An 18444-nucleotide genomic window follows, 5' to 3' on the forward strand; every position below is an offset into this window, starting at 1 on the left:
TCAAGTCACACAAATGGGGAACAAAGAATGTTATATCATTATTGTTCTGTTTTCATCTCCCCATTTTTATCAGAATGTAAAAGCAATAATTTAGTTTGTTTTGGGAAACCAAAACTAGAGAAACAGAAAGCTGGAATGAAACGTCCATGTTTTATTTTCCTATTTTTAAGGTTATGTTCATATTTTACAGTTTATAGTTGTAGTTAATTCTTGACTTTGGGTTACTTATTTGAGAATAAAAACTGTTATTCATAAAATAAACAAACAAAAATGATTGTGTGGCTTTAACTACTAGTATTGTGACAACCTTCATATCTTACTTTTTGTTTATCTACGTTTATGTTTTTTTCCAGAGTATAAGAAAGCTCGTCAGGAGATCAAGAAGAGATCGTCCGACACGCTGAAACTGCAGAAAAAAGCAAAGAAAGGTTTGGGCTCTCCTGATATTACCAACACATGCTGCAGGGTCTGTTAGGCTTCATTACATAACAACAAAATAAATGAAACTTTATAAAGGCCTTTCTAATTATACAGCCTGCTTAAAGAGTGAGGAATGTTCTGGAATGACTCAGCCATAATTAACATGTTTGTGGTTTTAACTGGATGTAATAAAATGGTGTTAAAGTGTTCAGACATGATGATGAAGAGATTTTAATGAAGATTATAATGTTGGCTTCATGTTTTGTACTTCTCCAACACTCGGCTTCTCCCAATCCTGCGGTATCCCATCATGCACTGCTCTAGCTGATGTCTTTGGTGAGTTATCTCTTTGAAATACTCTACTTTCTCTACTTTTGCATCTTTCTATCATGGTACAGGGACATAGTCCAGCAGAAATTCAGCTCACTGAGAAAGTCTTCAGACCTCCCTCACTTTTACAGTTTTTTTTCTGTTTCATCCTGATGCTGCAGTTGTTTAAATTAATTTTAATTCTCATTAATCTAAACTCAGTGCCCCATCATGACAAAGTTAAAACAGAAGTTAAGACATTTTTGCAGATTTATTACAAATAAAAACTAAAATATCACATTGACATCAGAATTCAGAGTCTTTCCAACAAACATGAAAATGTAGCTCAGGTTCTTCCATGTCTGGTCTTTGCTGAGATGTTTCTACTTTTTTTTTTTTAAGGATTATTTTTGGCATTTTTGTGCCTTTAGGTGATAGAGAAGGACAGTGGATAGAGTCAGAAACAGGGACAAGAGTGGGGCAGAGACATGTGATAAAGGGCCTCAGGCCAGATTCGAACCCGGGCCGTCCGTGTACATGGGGCGCGCATTAAACCACTAGGCCACCTGCGCCCCATGTTCCTACACTTTGGTTGGAGTCCACATGTGTTAAATTTAACTGGTTTGACATGATTTAGATAGAAGGCCTCACAGCTGACAGTGAAATCAGATCAAAAAACAAACTCAAGCTATATGGACTCTGATGTTCATATTACCTATTCATGCCATTTTAAACCTTTTTCATCATTTATTTTCATGTTTAGAATATTTTTGCTACCCCTTTTCACTTTTCAGCTTAGATGGCCATTTTTGCCACTTTCAACACATTTTGCCTCCTTCTGCTTAATTGATGCCTCTGTAACCCATTCTTTCCTATTTTTTGCTCATTTTTAACTGCTTTTCCCCCTTTTTTCTGCCCATTTTTTGTAATATTAAGCAGATTTCTGCCATCATTATCACATATTTGTCTCCTTTGGTCCATTCTTTCCACTTTTAACCCATTGCTGCTACCTTTTAACCGCTTTTCACCACGATTTTGGCCAATTTTTTTGCCACTTTCAACACATTTTGCCTCCTTCTGCTTAATTGATGCCTCTGTAACCCATTCTTTCCTATTTTTTGCTCATTTTTAACTGCTTTTCCCCCTTTTTTCTGCCCATTTTTTGTAATATTAAGCAGATTTCTGCCATCATTATCACATATTTGTCTCCTTTGGTCCATTCTTTCCTCTTTTAACCCATTGCTGCTACCTTTTATTTGCTTTTCACCACGATTTTGGCCAATTTTTTGCCACTTTCAACACGTTTCTACCTCTTTCTGCTTAATGGTTGCCTCATTCCTGCTGCTTTTTAACTGCTTTTCACCATTATTTTCGCCAATTTTCTGGCATCCTGAAGTTTGTGCACATCATGGCTTAGCCATGAAGTCTAACAATATTTTCCTGTTTTTTGATCAATATGCCCATCCTTATTGTTAACATCACCAATAACAGTTTGTTCTGTGTTAAGAAAAGGCGGTTTACATTTGAAAAAGTCTGTATTATACTACAGCATAAATGAATGAAATCATTTTTGTTGCTTTGATAAAAGTGGTTAAACAACTGCAGCATCAGGATGAAACAGACGAAAACTGAAAAAATGAGGGGCTTTCTGGATCAGCGTTAAGTCCTTAAACTCTAAAGTGTGTGAGCACTTCCTGTTCTTTTCTCAAAGTTTTTCTAAAGCATGAAATTCACCTAAGAATACAGATCAACATCACTGAGGCTGTCATGACTCCTACTGCTCCTACTTCTAACCCTGCAATGAATAAATTAACAATACAAACTGGAGGATTGATCAGGATACAAACCAACATTTAACTACTTTAACTCAGCCACTCTGATCAGTATTTTATTCTTGAATCACCTTTTTTGAGGGTCTAATTCAATCCAGAAGTTTGATCATAATCTGATAACTCTGAACAGCTCAGATTTCATTTATAACCATCGTTATGATCGCCTTGTCGGGATAATTCCCCAGATTTTTAGATGAATGTGGTTTGAAATCCTTCAGATGTCTTTCTTCCATGTGATTCCTCTCGCTCATCCTTCGCTCCCACATCACTGCCAGCGGTCTCTGGTCGGCTTAGATATGTTCCCACGTTGTGTACATGTTTGTTTGGGTCGTAAATACCGAACATGAACACAACAAAGACCGGAGGGACGACAAACATGAGAACAGAATCAGGGATGTTATGTAAGACATCATCGTGAAACTATCCAACAAGAATCCAACCAACATCCAACCACAACTAAAAACAACAGAGAGGGTGACACAGCAGACAAATATTTACAATAACAGACCCTGAAATAGAGCGGACATAAATCCGACAGCTAGCTTTATCTTCACGACTTCATTTATGAGTGTGGTTATACAAGTTAGCCTTTAATAAGAACAAACATCACAATAGACGGTGTTATCTGTGATTCAAAACAGTTATATTACACAATATAGAGAGAAATAATGTTTATTTTTAACTCTTTAACTCAGATTTAATTAACCCAACAGTGTGTGTAAAAACACACCAGACACTCACTGTGGCTGTCAGCTCAAGAGACTAAAAACTTGTAGAACTTTTCTAACATTTTAGGAGCCAATTTTATTTACTTATCTTTTAGCTAGTCAGCTGTATGGAGTCATTATTGTTACAAAACTCAAGAGCACATTCTAATAGTTTGAAATCGTCTTATATTGATTCTGGTCTCAGATTTATCTTCAGTCTTTCCATTCAAACCTGTCATTGTGCTCTAAATGGCCTCCTTGTTCTTAGATTTTCTGTGTTTTGTCTAAATGTCTGCTTGATCTCTAATCTTTAGTCGCTCACTCAGAGTTCCCGCATCTACACTTTAAATATTCTCCTCCAACTTTGGTTGACTCTGCTTGTTTGTCAAACTGTAACTCTCTGAACGAACCAATGAGAAACAGGTAGAAGATGGACCAATCATGTTAGCCTGTTGTTGCTATGCTGTTCCCCAGCAGATGTTTGCTTTGAGAGTCCCAACATTCTGTCACATACACACTCATCATCTCAGTCCAAGCCCTATAACTCCACCTCAGTTCCTCCTACAGATTTCATTTTGGCTTTAAAAAGTAGCTAATAATTCAGCTGTGTATACTGGATTCACTTTTTTGCAATCTTCAGCAGATTTTTTAATAATTACTTTACTACTACTTACTTACTTTAATACTGTTAAAGTGTGATGATGGTTTTTGGCTCTCAGACTTTTATCGTGTATATGTGATAGAATGTTGGGACTCTCTTAGAGAAATGAAAGCAAACATCTCATGGAGGACAGCATAGCAACAACGGGCAGAGCTAACATGATTGGTCCATCCCAGTGTTAATTTCGTCAAATAAAACTATGTCTAAAACTATTCATCGACAGCCTTTTTTTCCATGACAAAACTAGACTAAAGCTAACAAAAAAAGAGTTTAGTTTTTGTCAAAATGACTAAAACTAGACTAAAACGTAATTTAGTTTTCGTTGGACATTAAGAGTTCATGATATTTCTCCACTGTGGGTAAATCTGTCAAAAACAATGCATCTGTATCTATTCTGCCTCTCAGCTGTAGAAAGCAGGGACCCCAGGTTTGGCAGAGAACACACTACCATGATTTGGTACCAGATTTAGGCAAAAAAGTAAATGTTTGGACTAAAAGTAAAGACTAAAACGTGAGGACTTTTTATGGACTAAAACTAGACTAAAGCTAAAAATGATAGAAATGACAAAAATGAGACTAAAACTAAAATGCATTTCATTTGAAGACTAAAACTAAGACTGAAATTAAAAATTGCTGCCAGAATAACACTGTATCCTCTACCTGTTTCCTATTGGTTCTTTCTTAAAAAAGCTGAAAAATGTTTTAAGTGTTCAGAGAAAAATCCAGGAATGTCAGTTTGACAAACAAGCAGAAACGATTAGAGATCAGTCAGACATTTAGAGCACGAACAGAGAAAATCTAAGAACAAAGAGGCAGTTTGGACAGAAGAAAAATCTGAGGCCAAAATCATGGTCTCATACCATTTAAAATCTGCTCTAAAATGACTCCATACAGCTCATTTGATAATTTGTAAGCTTGCTTTAGAGCAGGGGTTCTCAACCTTTGCCACCCACGACCCCCAAAATAAAGGTGCCAGAGACCAGGACCCCCCTGTACCTGAAGGTGGCTGAACAGCCATGATTATTCTAGAATAGTCATGTGCAGACAAGGCTGTCCAGAAGGGGGAGAAATGGGAGAGCTTTCTGGGGCCAAGCAAAATCATGGTACATTGTGAATTTGAGCTGTGATATTTTATATTTAATCTGAATTATAACCACTCTTATCATATATCATATTATATCAAATTGTGAAATGTTGCTTAAAAATTGGTAAATAGGGTTAATAGTGGCAAGATTTAGTTTAGAAGTGGCAAAAACAGGCAGAAAAAAAGTGGTGGAAAGGGTTTCAAGTTGAAAAAAATGGGTTTTAAGTGGCAAAATGTGTTAAAGTTGGTAAAATTGGTGGGAAAAATTTATGAAAATGGGTTAAAATTGGGCAAAATTGGTGTAAGTGGCAACAGTGTTATTAAAAAATGTTCTTAGCTTTTTTAAAGGTAGACTATGTGATTTTTTTCCGCTAGGTGTCGTAGGAGAGTAGAGCCCTGAAAATGTAAACCAAGAGGAGTTTTTGACACACCTCCGCCACTTTGAAGTCTCCCATCGAGCCACTTTAGCTTCTGTTGATCCTAAACACCGATCATATATAAGTTTATATGTAACGTTCAAGGCAACCTTTACAGCTAATATCTTTTTTCAGCTGCAGTAAACCATTTCACGAGCTCTTCTTATCCTGCCCAGTTATGTTATAGCATCAATTAAACATGAAAACAACAGCTTCAAACAAGACTTGGGTGATTTGAGATAAACAAAATTTGAGACACTACCTGATTTGAGTAGAGCTACCTCCGTCTGCAGCCTCCATTTATTAGCAGCAGGCTAACATTAGTACGTCTAGCTTCCATTCATTTTTACCCCGCATTTAGAGGAGAAGGTTACCGCCCCAATCCAGTCCGGACAGAGTTATAAACATCCCATATAAACAAAACTACAGGGTACCGACGTTTTTATTCAGTGTGTTGATACTGTACTCAGAAAAACATTTACATAGCATATGTTTGATTTTTATTACATTTAAGTGTAAAATGTCGAATATTCTACCTTTAAGGTGTATCTAGACCCCCTGTCAGTGTCTCACAACCCCCAATGGGGTCCTGACCCCAATGTTGAGAACCCCTACTGTAGAGGACTGAGCAGGAGCATAGTAGCTGGGATTCATTTGGGAAGCAGCCACTAAATGAAAGTTGTAGTGAGACTCTTGGTAGTCACACCTTGGACAGGAGCTAGCCAACCTGCTCTGAGGTTCACTGTTTCACTATTCAGTGGCTGACAATGCAACTAAGAACTACATGAAAGTGTGACAGCAAACAGTGGTGTGGTTAAAGGCATCCTGAATTTTAACACTTTACATTTGGACCAAGAACGGGGAGAGAAGACTAACGTGTAGGTCCATGTTCATTCATGTCCAGCTCCATTCACTCAGACTTCCACAGTGAGTGTGTATGTGATAGAATGTTAGGTCACCCACTTAGCCATAAAAACGATACCACTAGTCATGTGCTTTCAGAACATTCCAGTCTGATTCCTGGTTTTAAATCGACTCTTATTATGAAAGGGAAGTCGGCGTGTTGTTCCTGCTGAGTGGAAAAAAGGCTCGATGACTTCCAGCTGACCCCGGAGGAACCTCCGCTGTGGTCGAGCCTCTCCGAGTCTGTGATTATGGAAGAGGAGAGAAAACGCTGCTGTAGGACGCCCGCCAGGAGAGAGAGAGAGAGATAGAGAGAATGTGGAGGAAAAAGATGTTAGAATGACATGAGAGGAGGGGCAGCTTTAACTCTATCATTAATGAACTAAAATCATGTACACTTCCTGTTGTAATGGTCTATTATTCCAGACGCTACGTATGTGAAGAATAAACTTTTGAGTTCTCAGTAGGTAAAAGATGAAGTTTCCAGTCCAAACAGTCCTGTCCAGGTTTAGAGAGTCTGTAGTGTTGGTCATGTGCTCATTTGTGATTTCCTGAGTATGTTTAGGACATGAAAGAGAAGAAAAGAAGAGTTTCTCTTTGTGGCTTTGAGCCCCTGGAATTCTCTGGAAAAACCTTAAAATGACGTTCCCGTCTCTTGAAGAAACTGTCATCTCTTTCTCTTTATCAGCGAGGAGTCTGCCAGGAAAAGGTCGTTAAACGTTTTAAAGAAGTCCAAACTCTCCTCCGTCCGCCGACACGACCACAAAACCGTCCTGAGATCTCAACAGAGGATAAAGGAACTTTAATAACACGTTAAAACACAGCTGAACCGTTGATTAGATAACCATCTGAGCTTCTGGAAGGCTGGGGAACCTCAGGAGAACAATGGAGAAGAGGGTGACTATGACAGTACGGAAGCCCAAAGAGATAAACTAGACCTAAGCAGGCGTTTACAGGCCTCTATGTTAGTCTAGAACTGTGGTTCCCTTCTACTGTAGCCCAAAGACTCACAACTACCTCCTGAGTGGGAATTTGGACCCAATTTAAAAGATATTTCAAACACTCAGATTTATTTCAGTCAGGACCACTTTGTCAAGAAACACACCACTGGTTTATGGTCATAAATATTTGTCTTTGTAGCTGTTATTAATGTGCACTTACTGCTGTTATTTATATTCAGCAGTTAGGCTGTTCTGGGTTCCCTTCAAGCAGCAACAGCACATGTTCCCGCCTTTCCTGTTTCTACAAGGAAAGCCTGAGACAGGGAGGGAAGCAGAAGTAAAATTGTAGAGTTAATTCTAGAAGCTTGTTTTCTACATTTTTTTAGTTGTCCACTGTAGAACTAACTTTTCATTTTGCTGTTCTAAGTTTATGTGATTGTTTTCATGCGTTTAGGGCGTGGCGACCTGCAGCCTCAGCTAGACAGCGCCATGCAGGACGTGAGCGATAAATATCTGCTGCTGGAGGAGACGGAGAAACAGGCGGTGAGGAAGGCTCTGGTGGAGGAGAGGAGCCGGTTCTGCTGCTTCGTGTCCATGCTGAGACCCGTGGTGGTGAGGAACTCTAAAGACCTGTTTACATTCAGCATTAACGCTGCATTATTCAGATACTAAGAGACGGCACTTTTACATCCATACAGCAGTCCTTACCTTCTGTGGCTCTCTGATCATGGCATGGTATCCCTGCATGCTAATGAGAATGAATGGAGGCCAGTTAACCACCAGCCAAGAGGCTATTGGTGCCTCTTTAACGGCTTTTCTCCCTCATGTTGTCATAAAAACACCCTGATTTACTATTACTAGACAATGAGTCATGTTTGGCACTGGTTAGACTGGAATGGCAACTGGAGGCCTAGGCTGGTTCTCATGCACAGAGCAAGGATGGAATGTTTTATTAACTTAAAGGATGACATCATCTTCAATGGCTAAGCTGGGATGTTTTATAAGCTCAAAGGTTGACATTCCAAGGCAAGGATGAAATGTTACTTTAAAGGATGCCCTCATCTTCAAGGCTAGGATGGAATGTTTTATCTTTGAGGATGACATCAGCTTCAAAGGCTAGGATGGAATGTTTTATTAGTTTTAAAGGATGACTTCATCTTCAAAGGATAGGATGGCATGTTTTATCTTTGAGGATGACATCAACTTCAAAGGCTAGGATGGGATGTTTTATTAGTTTTAAAGGATGACTTCATCTTCAAAGGATAGGATGGAATTTTTTGTTATCTTTGAGTATGACATAATCTTTAAAGGCTAGGATGGAATGTTTTATTAGTTTTAAAGGATGACTTCATCTTCAAAGGATAGGATGGAATGATTTATCATCTTAAATGATGACATCAGCTTCAAAGGCAAGGATGGAATGTTTTATTATTTTTAAAGGATGATATCAGCTTCAAAGGCAAGGATGGAATATTTTACTCTTTAAAGGCAAGGATGAATGTTTCATAAAATTTGAAGGTTGACATCATTTTTCTAAATTCAATGAAAGACTTTAAAGGATGACATCATTGTAGCCAGAGGATGGAATGCTGGTGAATCTGGGCTTTTTACCTCAATTTTTGCAAAATAGTGCGCTATAGTCGGCAACTTTTGGAAAGGTAATAGCAAACTAAAGACAGTCAACACAAGGGAAAGATTTTAGGTATGCCCGTGTTCTAATAATGTGGGCAGATTAGATAAGTGGGGGTCTAGACTGGCCTGCATGCAGAAGGCAAGGATGGAATGTTTCATAAGCTTTCAAGGATGACATCATCAAAGCCAGAGGATGGAATGTTGGTGAAGCTGTGGATGTCTGGGCTTGTTTCCTCCATTTTAGCCACATAGTCGGCCATAGTTGGCCACGCCTGTTGATCTGACAGTTTATTTTAGTTGTTTTTGTGGATCCATGAGTGAGGTAGTTGTTATCAAAACGTCGTCTGTACAGCTTTGTTAAAAACAAATAAAGCAGTTTAAACCTGTCCTAAAACATGTCTGTCTGTCTTCATAATTCTGTCTCTGTGTCTGTCATGAATCTCCTCTGGTTGTACCGTCATTGTGACTTTGTTGTTGTTGTTGTTGTTGTTGTTGTGTTTGTGCATCAGGAAGAGGAGATGTCCATGCTGGGAGAGATCACTCACCTTCAGACTCTGACAGACGACTTAAAAACTTTGACCATGGACCCCCACAAGCTGCCGGCCTCCAGTGAACAGGTATCATCACCTACATCTCCATCACTCCATCCTGATTGGTTCCTGACTCGTGCTTGGCTCCATGTTTACAGAAACAGGTTTAGAGACGCCCCAAGCTTGTGCGAATATTTCTAGGAGATTTCAGACACTGAGCAGCTGAAGTTCCTTTGAATTCAGCACAGACAGTTCACTTGTGTCTCAGTCTGACAGATAATTATTTGATTCTCCAGGTGATCGTTGACCTGAAAGGCTCTGAATGTACCTGGTCCTACCAGACTCCGCCCTCCTCTCCCAGCACCACCGTATCCAGGAAGTCCAGCATGTGCAGGTTGGTTACCATGGCTACAGAAACTGTCAAAAAATCAAAACATACCTCAAACAGAGAGCTGATGGACCTAATCTTTTTCTACTGCATGGACTCTACTGCCCCCCTGTGGTGCAGAGGAGGAACTACACATTAAAACGACTCCTTCATGCTCAGATACTGTAAATAACTTAACTCTTTCCTCTCCAAATGTCTGATCCCGTCGTGCAGCAGCCTGAACAGCGTGAACAGCAGCGACTCTCGCTCCAGCGGCTCTCACTGCCACTCCCCCACCTCACACTTCCGTTACCGTGCCTCCTCCTCGTCCTCCTCCTCGGTGCTTCCTCAGCAGACGCCGGCCCGCCTCTCCTCCGTCTCCTCCCATGACTCCGGATTTATCTCTCAGGACGCCTTCCAGTCCAAATCCCCCTCGCCCATGCCCCCGGAAACATCACAGGTAAGACGCACGAGCACCAATCAGAGAGAAGGACACCTGAGGATGGATTCAGCAGCTGCTGTGGTGTGAATGAGTTAGGGCTGGGCAATAAAGGCAGATCAGACATTTATCAATATTTCTAAATGTTATGATGGATAAGACAACAACTTTTATTTATTTAATTTAATCTAAGGAGCATTTTTACACTTGGTAAACAAAAATCAAACCTTACTGAAAGCTGTTTGATACCACAGCAACAAAAGACAGGCATCCTAGGAACCCAATACTGAGTAATAACTGATTTTAATAACTGTATCTGGCTGACAGCATTCGGAAAAGTGGTAGAAAGTTTCTGTATCAAGGAGCACTTGGTTAGAAATATCAAGGTTTGTGTCATTTATCACCTTTAAGTAAAAAATAATCGTAGGTATGTATCGTATTTTTCAATTCAGATAAAAATATCTTTTAGCTTTTGTCTTTTAAGGCATGATTTTTCCGGTCCGAGTCACCCAGCCCTAAAATGAGACAAAAACTTTTTGAATGAAGTCAAACTGGGTGGTTTAAATTAATTGTTCTACACTGGCTGAGCTTTAGGGTCCACCATTAATTCTTAATAAGAAACTTTAAAAGTATTAATTGAGGAACGGCATAGATAGAATCGGAAACAGGGACGAGAGAGCTGGGGAGAGACATGTGGGAAAGTGCCACAGGCCGAACTTGAACCCAGGCCAACTGCATGCGTGGGGCATGTGTTAAACCTGCGCCCCAAAAGGTTCAAAGTCAAGACTAGATATGTTGGAATAAATAAAAGGAGTCCATATTTAATGGGATAATCTGCTAGCGGAAGCTAGATCATGGTCTGATAAAGCTAACTGTGTTATTCTCAGTAAATGTGTTCATACAGGGTACGTTCAGGAGCGGCCACTGTTCAGAGATGTTAGAAATGTTAACCAGCTCTCTGGAATTATAACTTTAACCCGATCTGAGAGCAGTCTGAGCTGACAAACATCATTGATTCCCTTCACTATTTATTTAAGGAGCTTACAGCAACTAAAGTCAATTTGCCTGTTTAAAGGCTATCAAGATTAACTGCATTAATCGTAATTAATTAAGATCCGTAACTAGTGAATTAATTTGTCTTAATCCTGATTAATCTCCTGCTTTACCATCCCGTTCTTTGGTTAATCTACGCAGCCTCTATCTGCAGCCACAAAAAACTAACAGACAGCTGATTGGACCAATCAGGAGACATCTGAACCTTTTCGCTTATTTCCTTTTTAATCCAGAATCTTAAATTCATGTTATAATCTCTAATCTACCTATAAAAGGTCTGGATCCAAACAGGAAGTCAGTGACTCCTATAAGACAGTAGAGAAGTCCAAATGGCACAAGAATGGTTTTAAATAGTGGAGTTTTAAAATGCAGAGTAAAAGACGTGGTTAACTACAGAAATACAGATTAATGGTTATTGAAAATGTAAGTGGTGACAGCTCTAGTTATTTTAAAACGGGTTTGAACAGTCAGGAAGAGAAAAGACTAAAACTAAAACAGTCTGCTCTGTTTTTGGGAGTGAGCAGCAGCTCTCATCCATCCTCACAGAGCTGCTTCATCATTGTGCTGCTGACGCTCCTGCTGCTTTAGTCTGCTTTGGCTTCCTCTTCTTCTGTGTGCTGCTATGGCTCTTCTTCTTCTTCTGCTGTTCTGTAGCTAACTCAGTCTAATAACTCTTCCTCCTGCTGCTTTAGTCTGCTTTGGCTTCCTCTTCTTCTGTGTGCTGCTATGGCTCTTCTTCTTCTTCTGCTGTTCTGTAACTAACTCAGTCTAATAACTCTTCCTCCTGCTGCTTTGACTCTGTCACTAACCCGTGTCTCAATCTTCTTCTGCAGTTTTAAATATCTCTACTGCTCTCTTCTCGCTGCTTTGACTGTCATTCTTCTTCTGCAGTTTTAAATATCTCTCCTGCTCTCTTTAATTGTTTTTGTCACTAACCCGTGTCTTACTCTTCTTCTTCTGCTGTTTCTGTGTGTCTGCTCTCGTTTCGTTGATCTCTGTGTCTGTGCTCTGCATGGCTCTGCTGCAGTCGTGTGTGTCTCCGTTACCGTCTGTCGGTGACGACTCTTCCTCGTCCTCTTCGTCCTCCTCACCCTCACACAGTGAGCCTCACAGCGAGCTGCAGCAGGTGAACATGGAAACACAAACACAGACACGTCTTAGAGGGTTGGTGTGTTTTAGGGCTTCACATGGAGCTCTATAACAGCGGGAAAAGAAAGGTCTGAAAACCAGACAAAACTAGAAGAGAACAGAAAAAATGATGGGGATGTGTATGGAGTCAGTGTTGTTACAAAACTCAAAAGCACATTGAAACGTCCTTTTGGGCTCAGATTTTTCTTCAGCCTGAAAATCAAGAGCAGAAATCTGTTTCCAGTTCAAAGAGGAAGTTTCATAAACAGGCGCAGAGAAGCAGCAGCAAGCAGAAGAAACCATGTTCTCTCAACGTTAAAATGCTGCTTGGGTTTTGCAACAATAAAGACTCCATACATGTATGAAAATACTTTGTTTACATGTGAAACTTTTCGCAAAGCTGCTAATAAGCGAGGATAAAGGGGAGAGCTTCCTGGGGTCCAGCCAAACGCGACATGGAGGGTTCATGGAGGTTAGAAAAATCATGATCCACTTTAATGTTGTGCTGTGATAATTAAGATGTATATTTTAACAGAATAATAACCAGTGAACCAGCGGTGAATTTGTTTATTTATATAGCCTTTTTTTTTTTTAATTCAAACCCCTTTCCTTATAACAGAATGACTATTTTATTGGTGATGTCAACAGTGTGGATAATGTTAGACTTCATAGCTAAGCCATGACCTGCACAATCGCAAGGATGCCAAAGAATAAAGGAAAAAAGACCACAAATAGTGAGATAAGTGGTAAAAATGGTCTAAAAAGTGGAAAAAATAGGCAATTCGATGTAGAGAGGGGTTAAATATTTGGGTGAAATAGTCAAAAAAGAGGTAAAATAGTTGTAAAAAAAAGTTGTAAGTTGTTAAAAAAAAGGGCAATAGCTGTGAAAATGAGCAGAAATGGGCAAATATTGCCATAAACAGCAAAAGTTACAAAACCTAGCAAAAAAAAAACAGGAAACATCTAGCGGTTAAAAGTAGTAAAAAGTAAATTTTCAGAGTTGCAAACACTGGCAAAAAAGAGCAAAAATAGGGGACAGGTGGCAGAAAAGTGGCAAAGAGATGTGTGAAAATGAGTGAAAGGATGCAAAAAAGGTAAAAGTGGCAAAAAGCAAAAAAAGTGGGGTAAGTGGCAAAAAAGTAGCAGAAATGGGCAAAAAATGCAGAGAGGAGTGGCAAAAGGGAAAAAAGTTACAAAAGTAGAAAAAACTGGCAATATAAAGGGCAAATATTTTCAGAGTGGCAAACACTGGCAAAAAAGAGCAAAAGAAAAGTGGGGTAAGTGGCAATTATGGGCAAATAAAGTGGCAGAAATGGGCATGAAGTGGCAAATTAAGCAAAAGTGGAAAAAATGGGCAAAAAGATGCAGAGAGGAGTGGAATAATGGGCGAAATGGCAAGAAAAAGCAGCAAAATGGGCAAAAGATGCAGAGAAGTAGAGCATAAATGGGCAAAATGGCAAAAAAGTAGCAAAATGGGCAAAAAGATGCAGAGAGGAGTGGCAAAAATGGGTAAAAAGTTGCAAAAATTAGTAAAAGTTGCAAAAAAAAAAAAAAAAAAAGGAAACAGCTGGCAAAAACAGGGCAAACATTTCCAAAGAGTGGCAAAAACTTGCAAAACATGGCAAGAACTGCCAAAACGGGTTAAAATCATGTTGCAAAAATTGATAAAAAGAGAGGAGAAGTGTCAGCACTCAAAAATGTCCTTTTTGGTAGTTTTATTCAAGGCAGCAAGGCACAATGGACGCGTTTCGACTTAGTCTTCCTCAGCGTTGTGAAACAATACACGGAAGAGCGCCTTAAATACAGGAAGTGTTCAGGTACAGCTTTCAAAATAAAATACAATGAAATAATTAAAATTATTAAATTAATAGGTTTCCTGGTAGGGGCTCTAACATGTACAGTGTTTAATACTTTGTCAGTATGACTGGAGAGTCATGTCCAGGGTCAGCTGAATTTTTGTAGTTACACATTTTTTGTACTATTTGGATATTGGTATTTGTTGTATTGTCACTGCAATGCATTTTTTACATTTATATTTACATTGATCTTTGTACAAGGTATTGTTACACGTTAGAGCCCCTACCAGGAAACCTATTAAATTTATTTCATTGTATTTTATTTTGAAAGCTGTACCTGAACACTTCCTGTATTTAAGGCGCTCCTCCGTGTATTGTTTCACAACACTGAGGAAGACTAAGTCGAAATGCGTCCGTTGTGCCTTGTTGCCTTGAATAAAACTACCAAAAAGGACATTTTGAGTGCTGACACTTCTCCTTTCTTAGTAAGTCTTTTTCGTCCGGCACCTTAAAAAAAGGTTTTTGTTTGGAGGGTGGTCCTTCCTGTGCTTTTTCTAAAAATTGATAAAAATCCATAAAAGATTACAAAAAAGTGCACGAGTAGCTGAATAATGTGTCCTCCACTGAGGTGGAGTTTAAGAGCTCATAAACAGACTGAGATGATGATGATTGTGTGTGTGATAGAATGTTGGGACTATCTTAGTGAGATCAAAGCAGATAACTGACATGATTGGTCCATCCTCTACCTGTTTCCTATTGGTTGGTTCATAAAAAGTCTAGAAATGCAAGAAGAAATACATTCAGAGGTGCAGAGAAAATCTTAGCCTGCACTGTGGAAAATCTGAGTCAGTTTGACAGACAACCTGGATGAGAGGAGAAAAGTTGAGTTTTGTAACAATAATGACTCCATATATCCATCTTTATAAATCATGATTCAAAGCTGCTCGGTCTCCTCCTTCACTCCTGGGTGTATTTCCACAACATCCCTCCATCTTTGATTTTTTTTAAAGATCGTTCTTCTTATTCTCCATCCTTCATTCACCCTCAGTTGTCCAATGGTTACGACCATCACGCTGCCCTCTGTCTGCATGGAATGGTACTGCAGGCCCAGGACACCCACCTCCACCCCCCATACTTCACCTCCTCCTCCTCCTCTTCCTCCCCCATCTCCTCGCCCTCCTATTCGTCCGTGTCTCCCACCTGGCCGTGGTGTCGTTCAGGCTCCGGCCAATCAGGAGAGCTGATCCTGTCGTCCCGCGTCCCATCCTGGAAGGTTTGATCCTCACCTTCCTCTCCTTCACTCATCCTATCTATCTTTTCAGTGTTTCTTTGTTTTTGTCCTTTTAGCTCATTCTTTTGTTTCCTGAACAAAAGAAATAACTGAAGTCCAATTTTGTCCAAATCAGGTTAAAACAGAAAATAAAAGTTTTTTAATTTCTCCTGCTCTAAGATTTTAACTGCTGATTTATTCATGGTCATGTGTGCATCCATGTAGGACTGGGCCAAACCAGGACCATACGAACAGGGAATGGTCAATACGCTGAAGAGAAGCAAAGACCGCAGAGAGACTACAGATCCCATCAGTCACCAGGGCTCTGACATCACCACACCTGCAGAAGAACCAGCAGGTGTCAAAGGAAGCCCCTCAGGGACGTCAGCCAAGGTCAGATGGAGTTTTTATGCTAACTATAATAAATCTGAGCTCAGACGTTTACATTTCTGACCAACCACGTGACCCAGCAGGAGGACCGCGAGGCCCACGAGGAGCTGGCCCGAGCATTGGCCAGGGGCCTCAGGTTGGACATCCACGGCTCCAGCAGAGACTCTCTGCAGGGTTCGAGTGGCTACAGCAGTCAGACCAACACGCCATGCTGCTCAGAGGACGCCATCCCCTCACAAGGTAAAACACCAGGGTCGCCATGATCTCAGAACTAAATGCTCTGATATGATTCTAGTAAAAATGAAAGATTCCCACAAGTGTTTGATATCAAAGGAACAAAAACAGAAGTCTTAGGCCACATACACATGACACTTTTAGCTGGAAATGTTAACCATTTGTTGTTTATTGGCTGTTTTTTTTTTTTTTTACACAAAAATGCCATTTTGGATGCCTGGGGATGGGGTAAAAGGTAGCTCCATCCCCTTTTCCTAAAGTTGCTAATTTTAGTCTACCATTGGCAAGAAAAGAGAGGGAAAAGACCCAAAAATCCACAGCTTCACCAACATTCCATCATGCCTTTAAAGATGATGTCATCCTTTGAAATTTATAAAACATTCCATTCTTACCTTTAAAGATGATGTAATCTTCGAAGCCCATAAAACATTCCATTCTTGCCTTTGAAAATGACGTCATAATTCAAAGTTTTTGAAGCGTGCCTTTCTGGGCATTGATAATATTATTAAAAGTCTATGAAACATTCCTACCTTGCCTTTGAAGATGAAATTACCCTCAAAAGTTGATCAAACATTCCATCCTAGCCTCTGAAGTTGATGTCATTCTTTGAAGTTTTTAAAAACATTCTATCCGTATCACCTATTATATAAATCTTTACAGTTTATGAAATGTTCCATACTTGTCTTTTAAAGATGATGTCATCATTAAAGTTTTTAAAACATTTCTTCCTTGCCATTGATGATTTCATCCTCCGAATTTTATAAAACATTCTATCACTGCCATTGAAGATGATGTCATTTTTTTATGTTGCTAAAACATTCCATCCTTACCTTTAAGGATGACATAATCCTTAGAAGCCTATAAAAAACATTCCATCTTAGCCTTTTGAAGATGACATCATTATTTGAAGTTTATGAAAGCTTGAAGTTAACTTCAAAGAATGAATGCATTCATGCCTTTGATGATTGTGTCGTCATTAAACGTTAATAAAACATTCCATTTCCTGTTTTGAAGATTCCATCCTTTAAACTTAATCAAACATTCCACACTTTGCCTTTGAAGATGAAGTCATTCCTTAGAGTTTATAAAGCATTCCATCCTTGCCTTTAGCATACACTCCACCTCATCATCCGTCCATGCTAACGTTGTTCTGTTGGCCTTTTTTTTTTCTTTTTTTTTTCCACTGCTCTCCAGAACAGGATGTGAGCATGTACATGTTTTCACAGTGCCACCTCCTGTCCTGGCATGGATACTACAGTGTTTTTAGTTGTTATTGTAGATGGTTATTAAAACGTCTGAATAAGGAACTCTTTTAAAAACAGAAACAGTTCCAATGTCCGTGGCTCTCTCTCCGTGTAATCCATCAACCATTCTGTGCTCTAAACGTGTTTCTTCTTCTGCAGTATTGGACTGTGATTATTACTCTGTGGGGGCGGATCCGGATGGCGAGCAGCAGCAGTCGTCAGACTTCGATAAATCCTCCACTATCCCTAGAAACAGCGACATCACTCAGTCCTACCGCCGCATGTTCCAGTCCAAACGCCCTGCCTCCACCGCCGGGCTGCCCTCCAACCCGTCTGCTGTCATCACCCCTGGAGTCGCCACCATCAGAAGGACACCGTCCTCCAAACCCAACCTGCGACGGCCCTCTGGGGGCCTCAACCTGGGCCCCATCCCCATCAAACCCCCCATGATCCCGGTGAAGACTCCGACCGTGCCTGAACATCCGGGTTTCCCCAGCAGGTCGGCATCAGAGGACGGGAATACGCCGCAAACGCCGCTCAGTCCAACAACGCCTCTGACACCAGGATGCAGTGGGTCGCCAAAAACTGGCGCCTGGCAGCATGCAGGGGAGGGGTCAGATCCTCCAACGCCACCGCCACAGCCCAGCGGCCGGGTGGAGTGGGACCGCGGGTATCTGCCTGAGCTCCTCGAGGAGACGGAGTACGGCGAGGTGGAGGACTATCTGGTGGCTATTCGACGAGGCGTCAGGCTCAAGAAAACGACCACCAACGACCGCTCAGCACCAATTATTCACTGAGAGCGCCAAGGTTTGACTCAGTTTAGTCTCCTTTCTTTAACGGAACTCATGACGGTCTGAAAGAAGGACACAAAGGTTGGTGAGAGGTCAACACAAACAAACGAGGGTTAATGGACAGGAGGAGAGGAAAAGGTTGCCCAGAGTCTCTGTTCAAGGAGCATTTTAGAAATATCCTTGAAAGAATATTGATGTATGTAGACGATTCACTGAGTTCATTCAGATTGCCAAATTTTGATTTAAAGAGTTAAAACACTTCAGCACCTTTGGCCAAAGACAAACTGGCGAAATAAA

General features: G+C 40.3%; 1 protein-coding gene across 1 annotated transcript in view; it reads left to right on the forward strand.

The window, feature by feature from the left end:
- Positions 1-18159, forward strand: part of LOC121523354 (protein MTSS 1-like) — a 57990-nt gene extending 39831 nt beyond the window's left edge. The window contains exons 6-15 of the mRNA XM_041808206.1: positions 354-428; positions 745-756; positions 7728-7885; positions 9415-9522; positions 9732-9829; positions 10037-10262; positions 15267-15491; positions 15714-15881; positions 15962-16118; positions 17516-18159. Of these exons, the coding sequence (XP_041664140.1) occupies positions 354-428; positions 745-756; positions 7728-7885; positions 9415-9522; positions 9732-9829; positions 10037-10262; positions 15267-15491; positions 15714-15881; positions 15962-16118; positions 17516-18153 (1865 nt within the window). The 3' untranslated portion in view covers positions 18154-18159. The remainder of the gene's footprint in view (positions 1-353; positions 429-744; positions 757-7727; positions 7886-9414; positions 9523-9731; positions 9830-10036; positions 10263-15266; positions 15492-15713; positions 15882-15961; positions 16119-17515) is intronic.
- The last annotated feature ends 285 nt before the right edge of the window (positions 18160-18444 follow it).

The sequence above is a fragment of the Cheilinus undulatus genome, linkage group 16 (assembly GCF_018320785.1).
Source record: "Cheilinus undulatus linkage group 16, ASM1832078v1, whole genome shotgun sequence".
In the NCBI taxonomy this organism is placed as follows: Eukaryota; Metazoa; Chordata; class Actinopteri; order Labriformes; family Labridae; genus Cheilinus; species Cheilinus undulatus.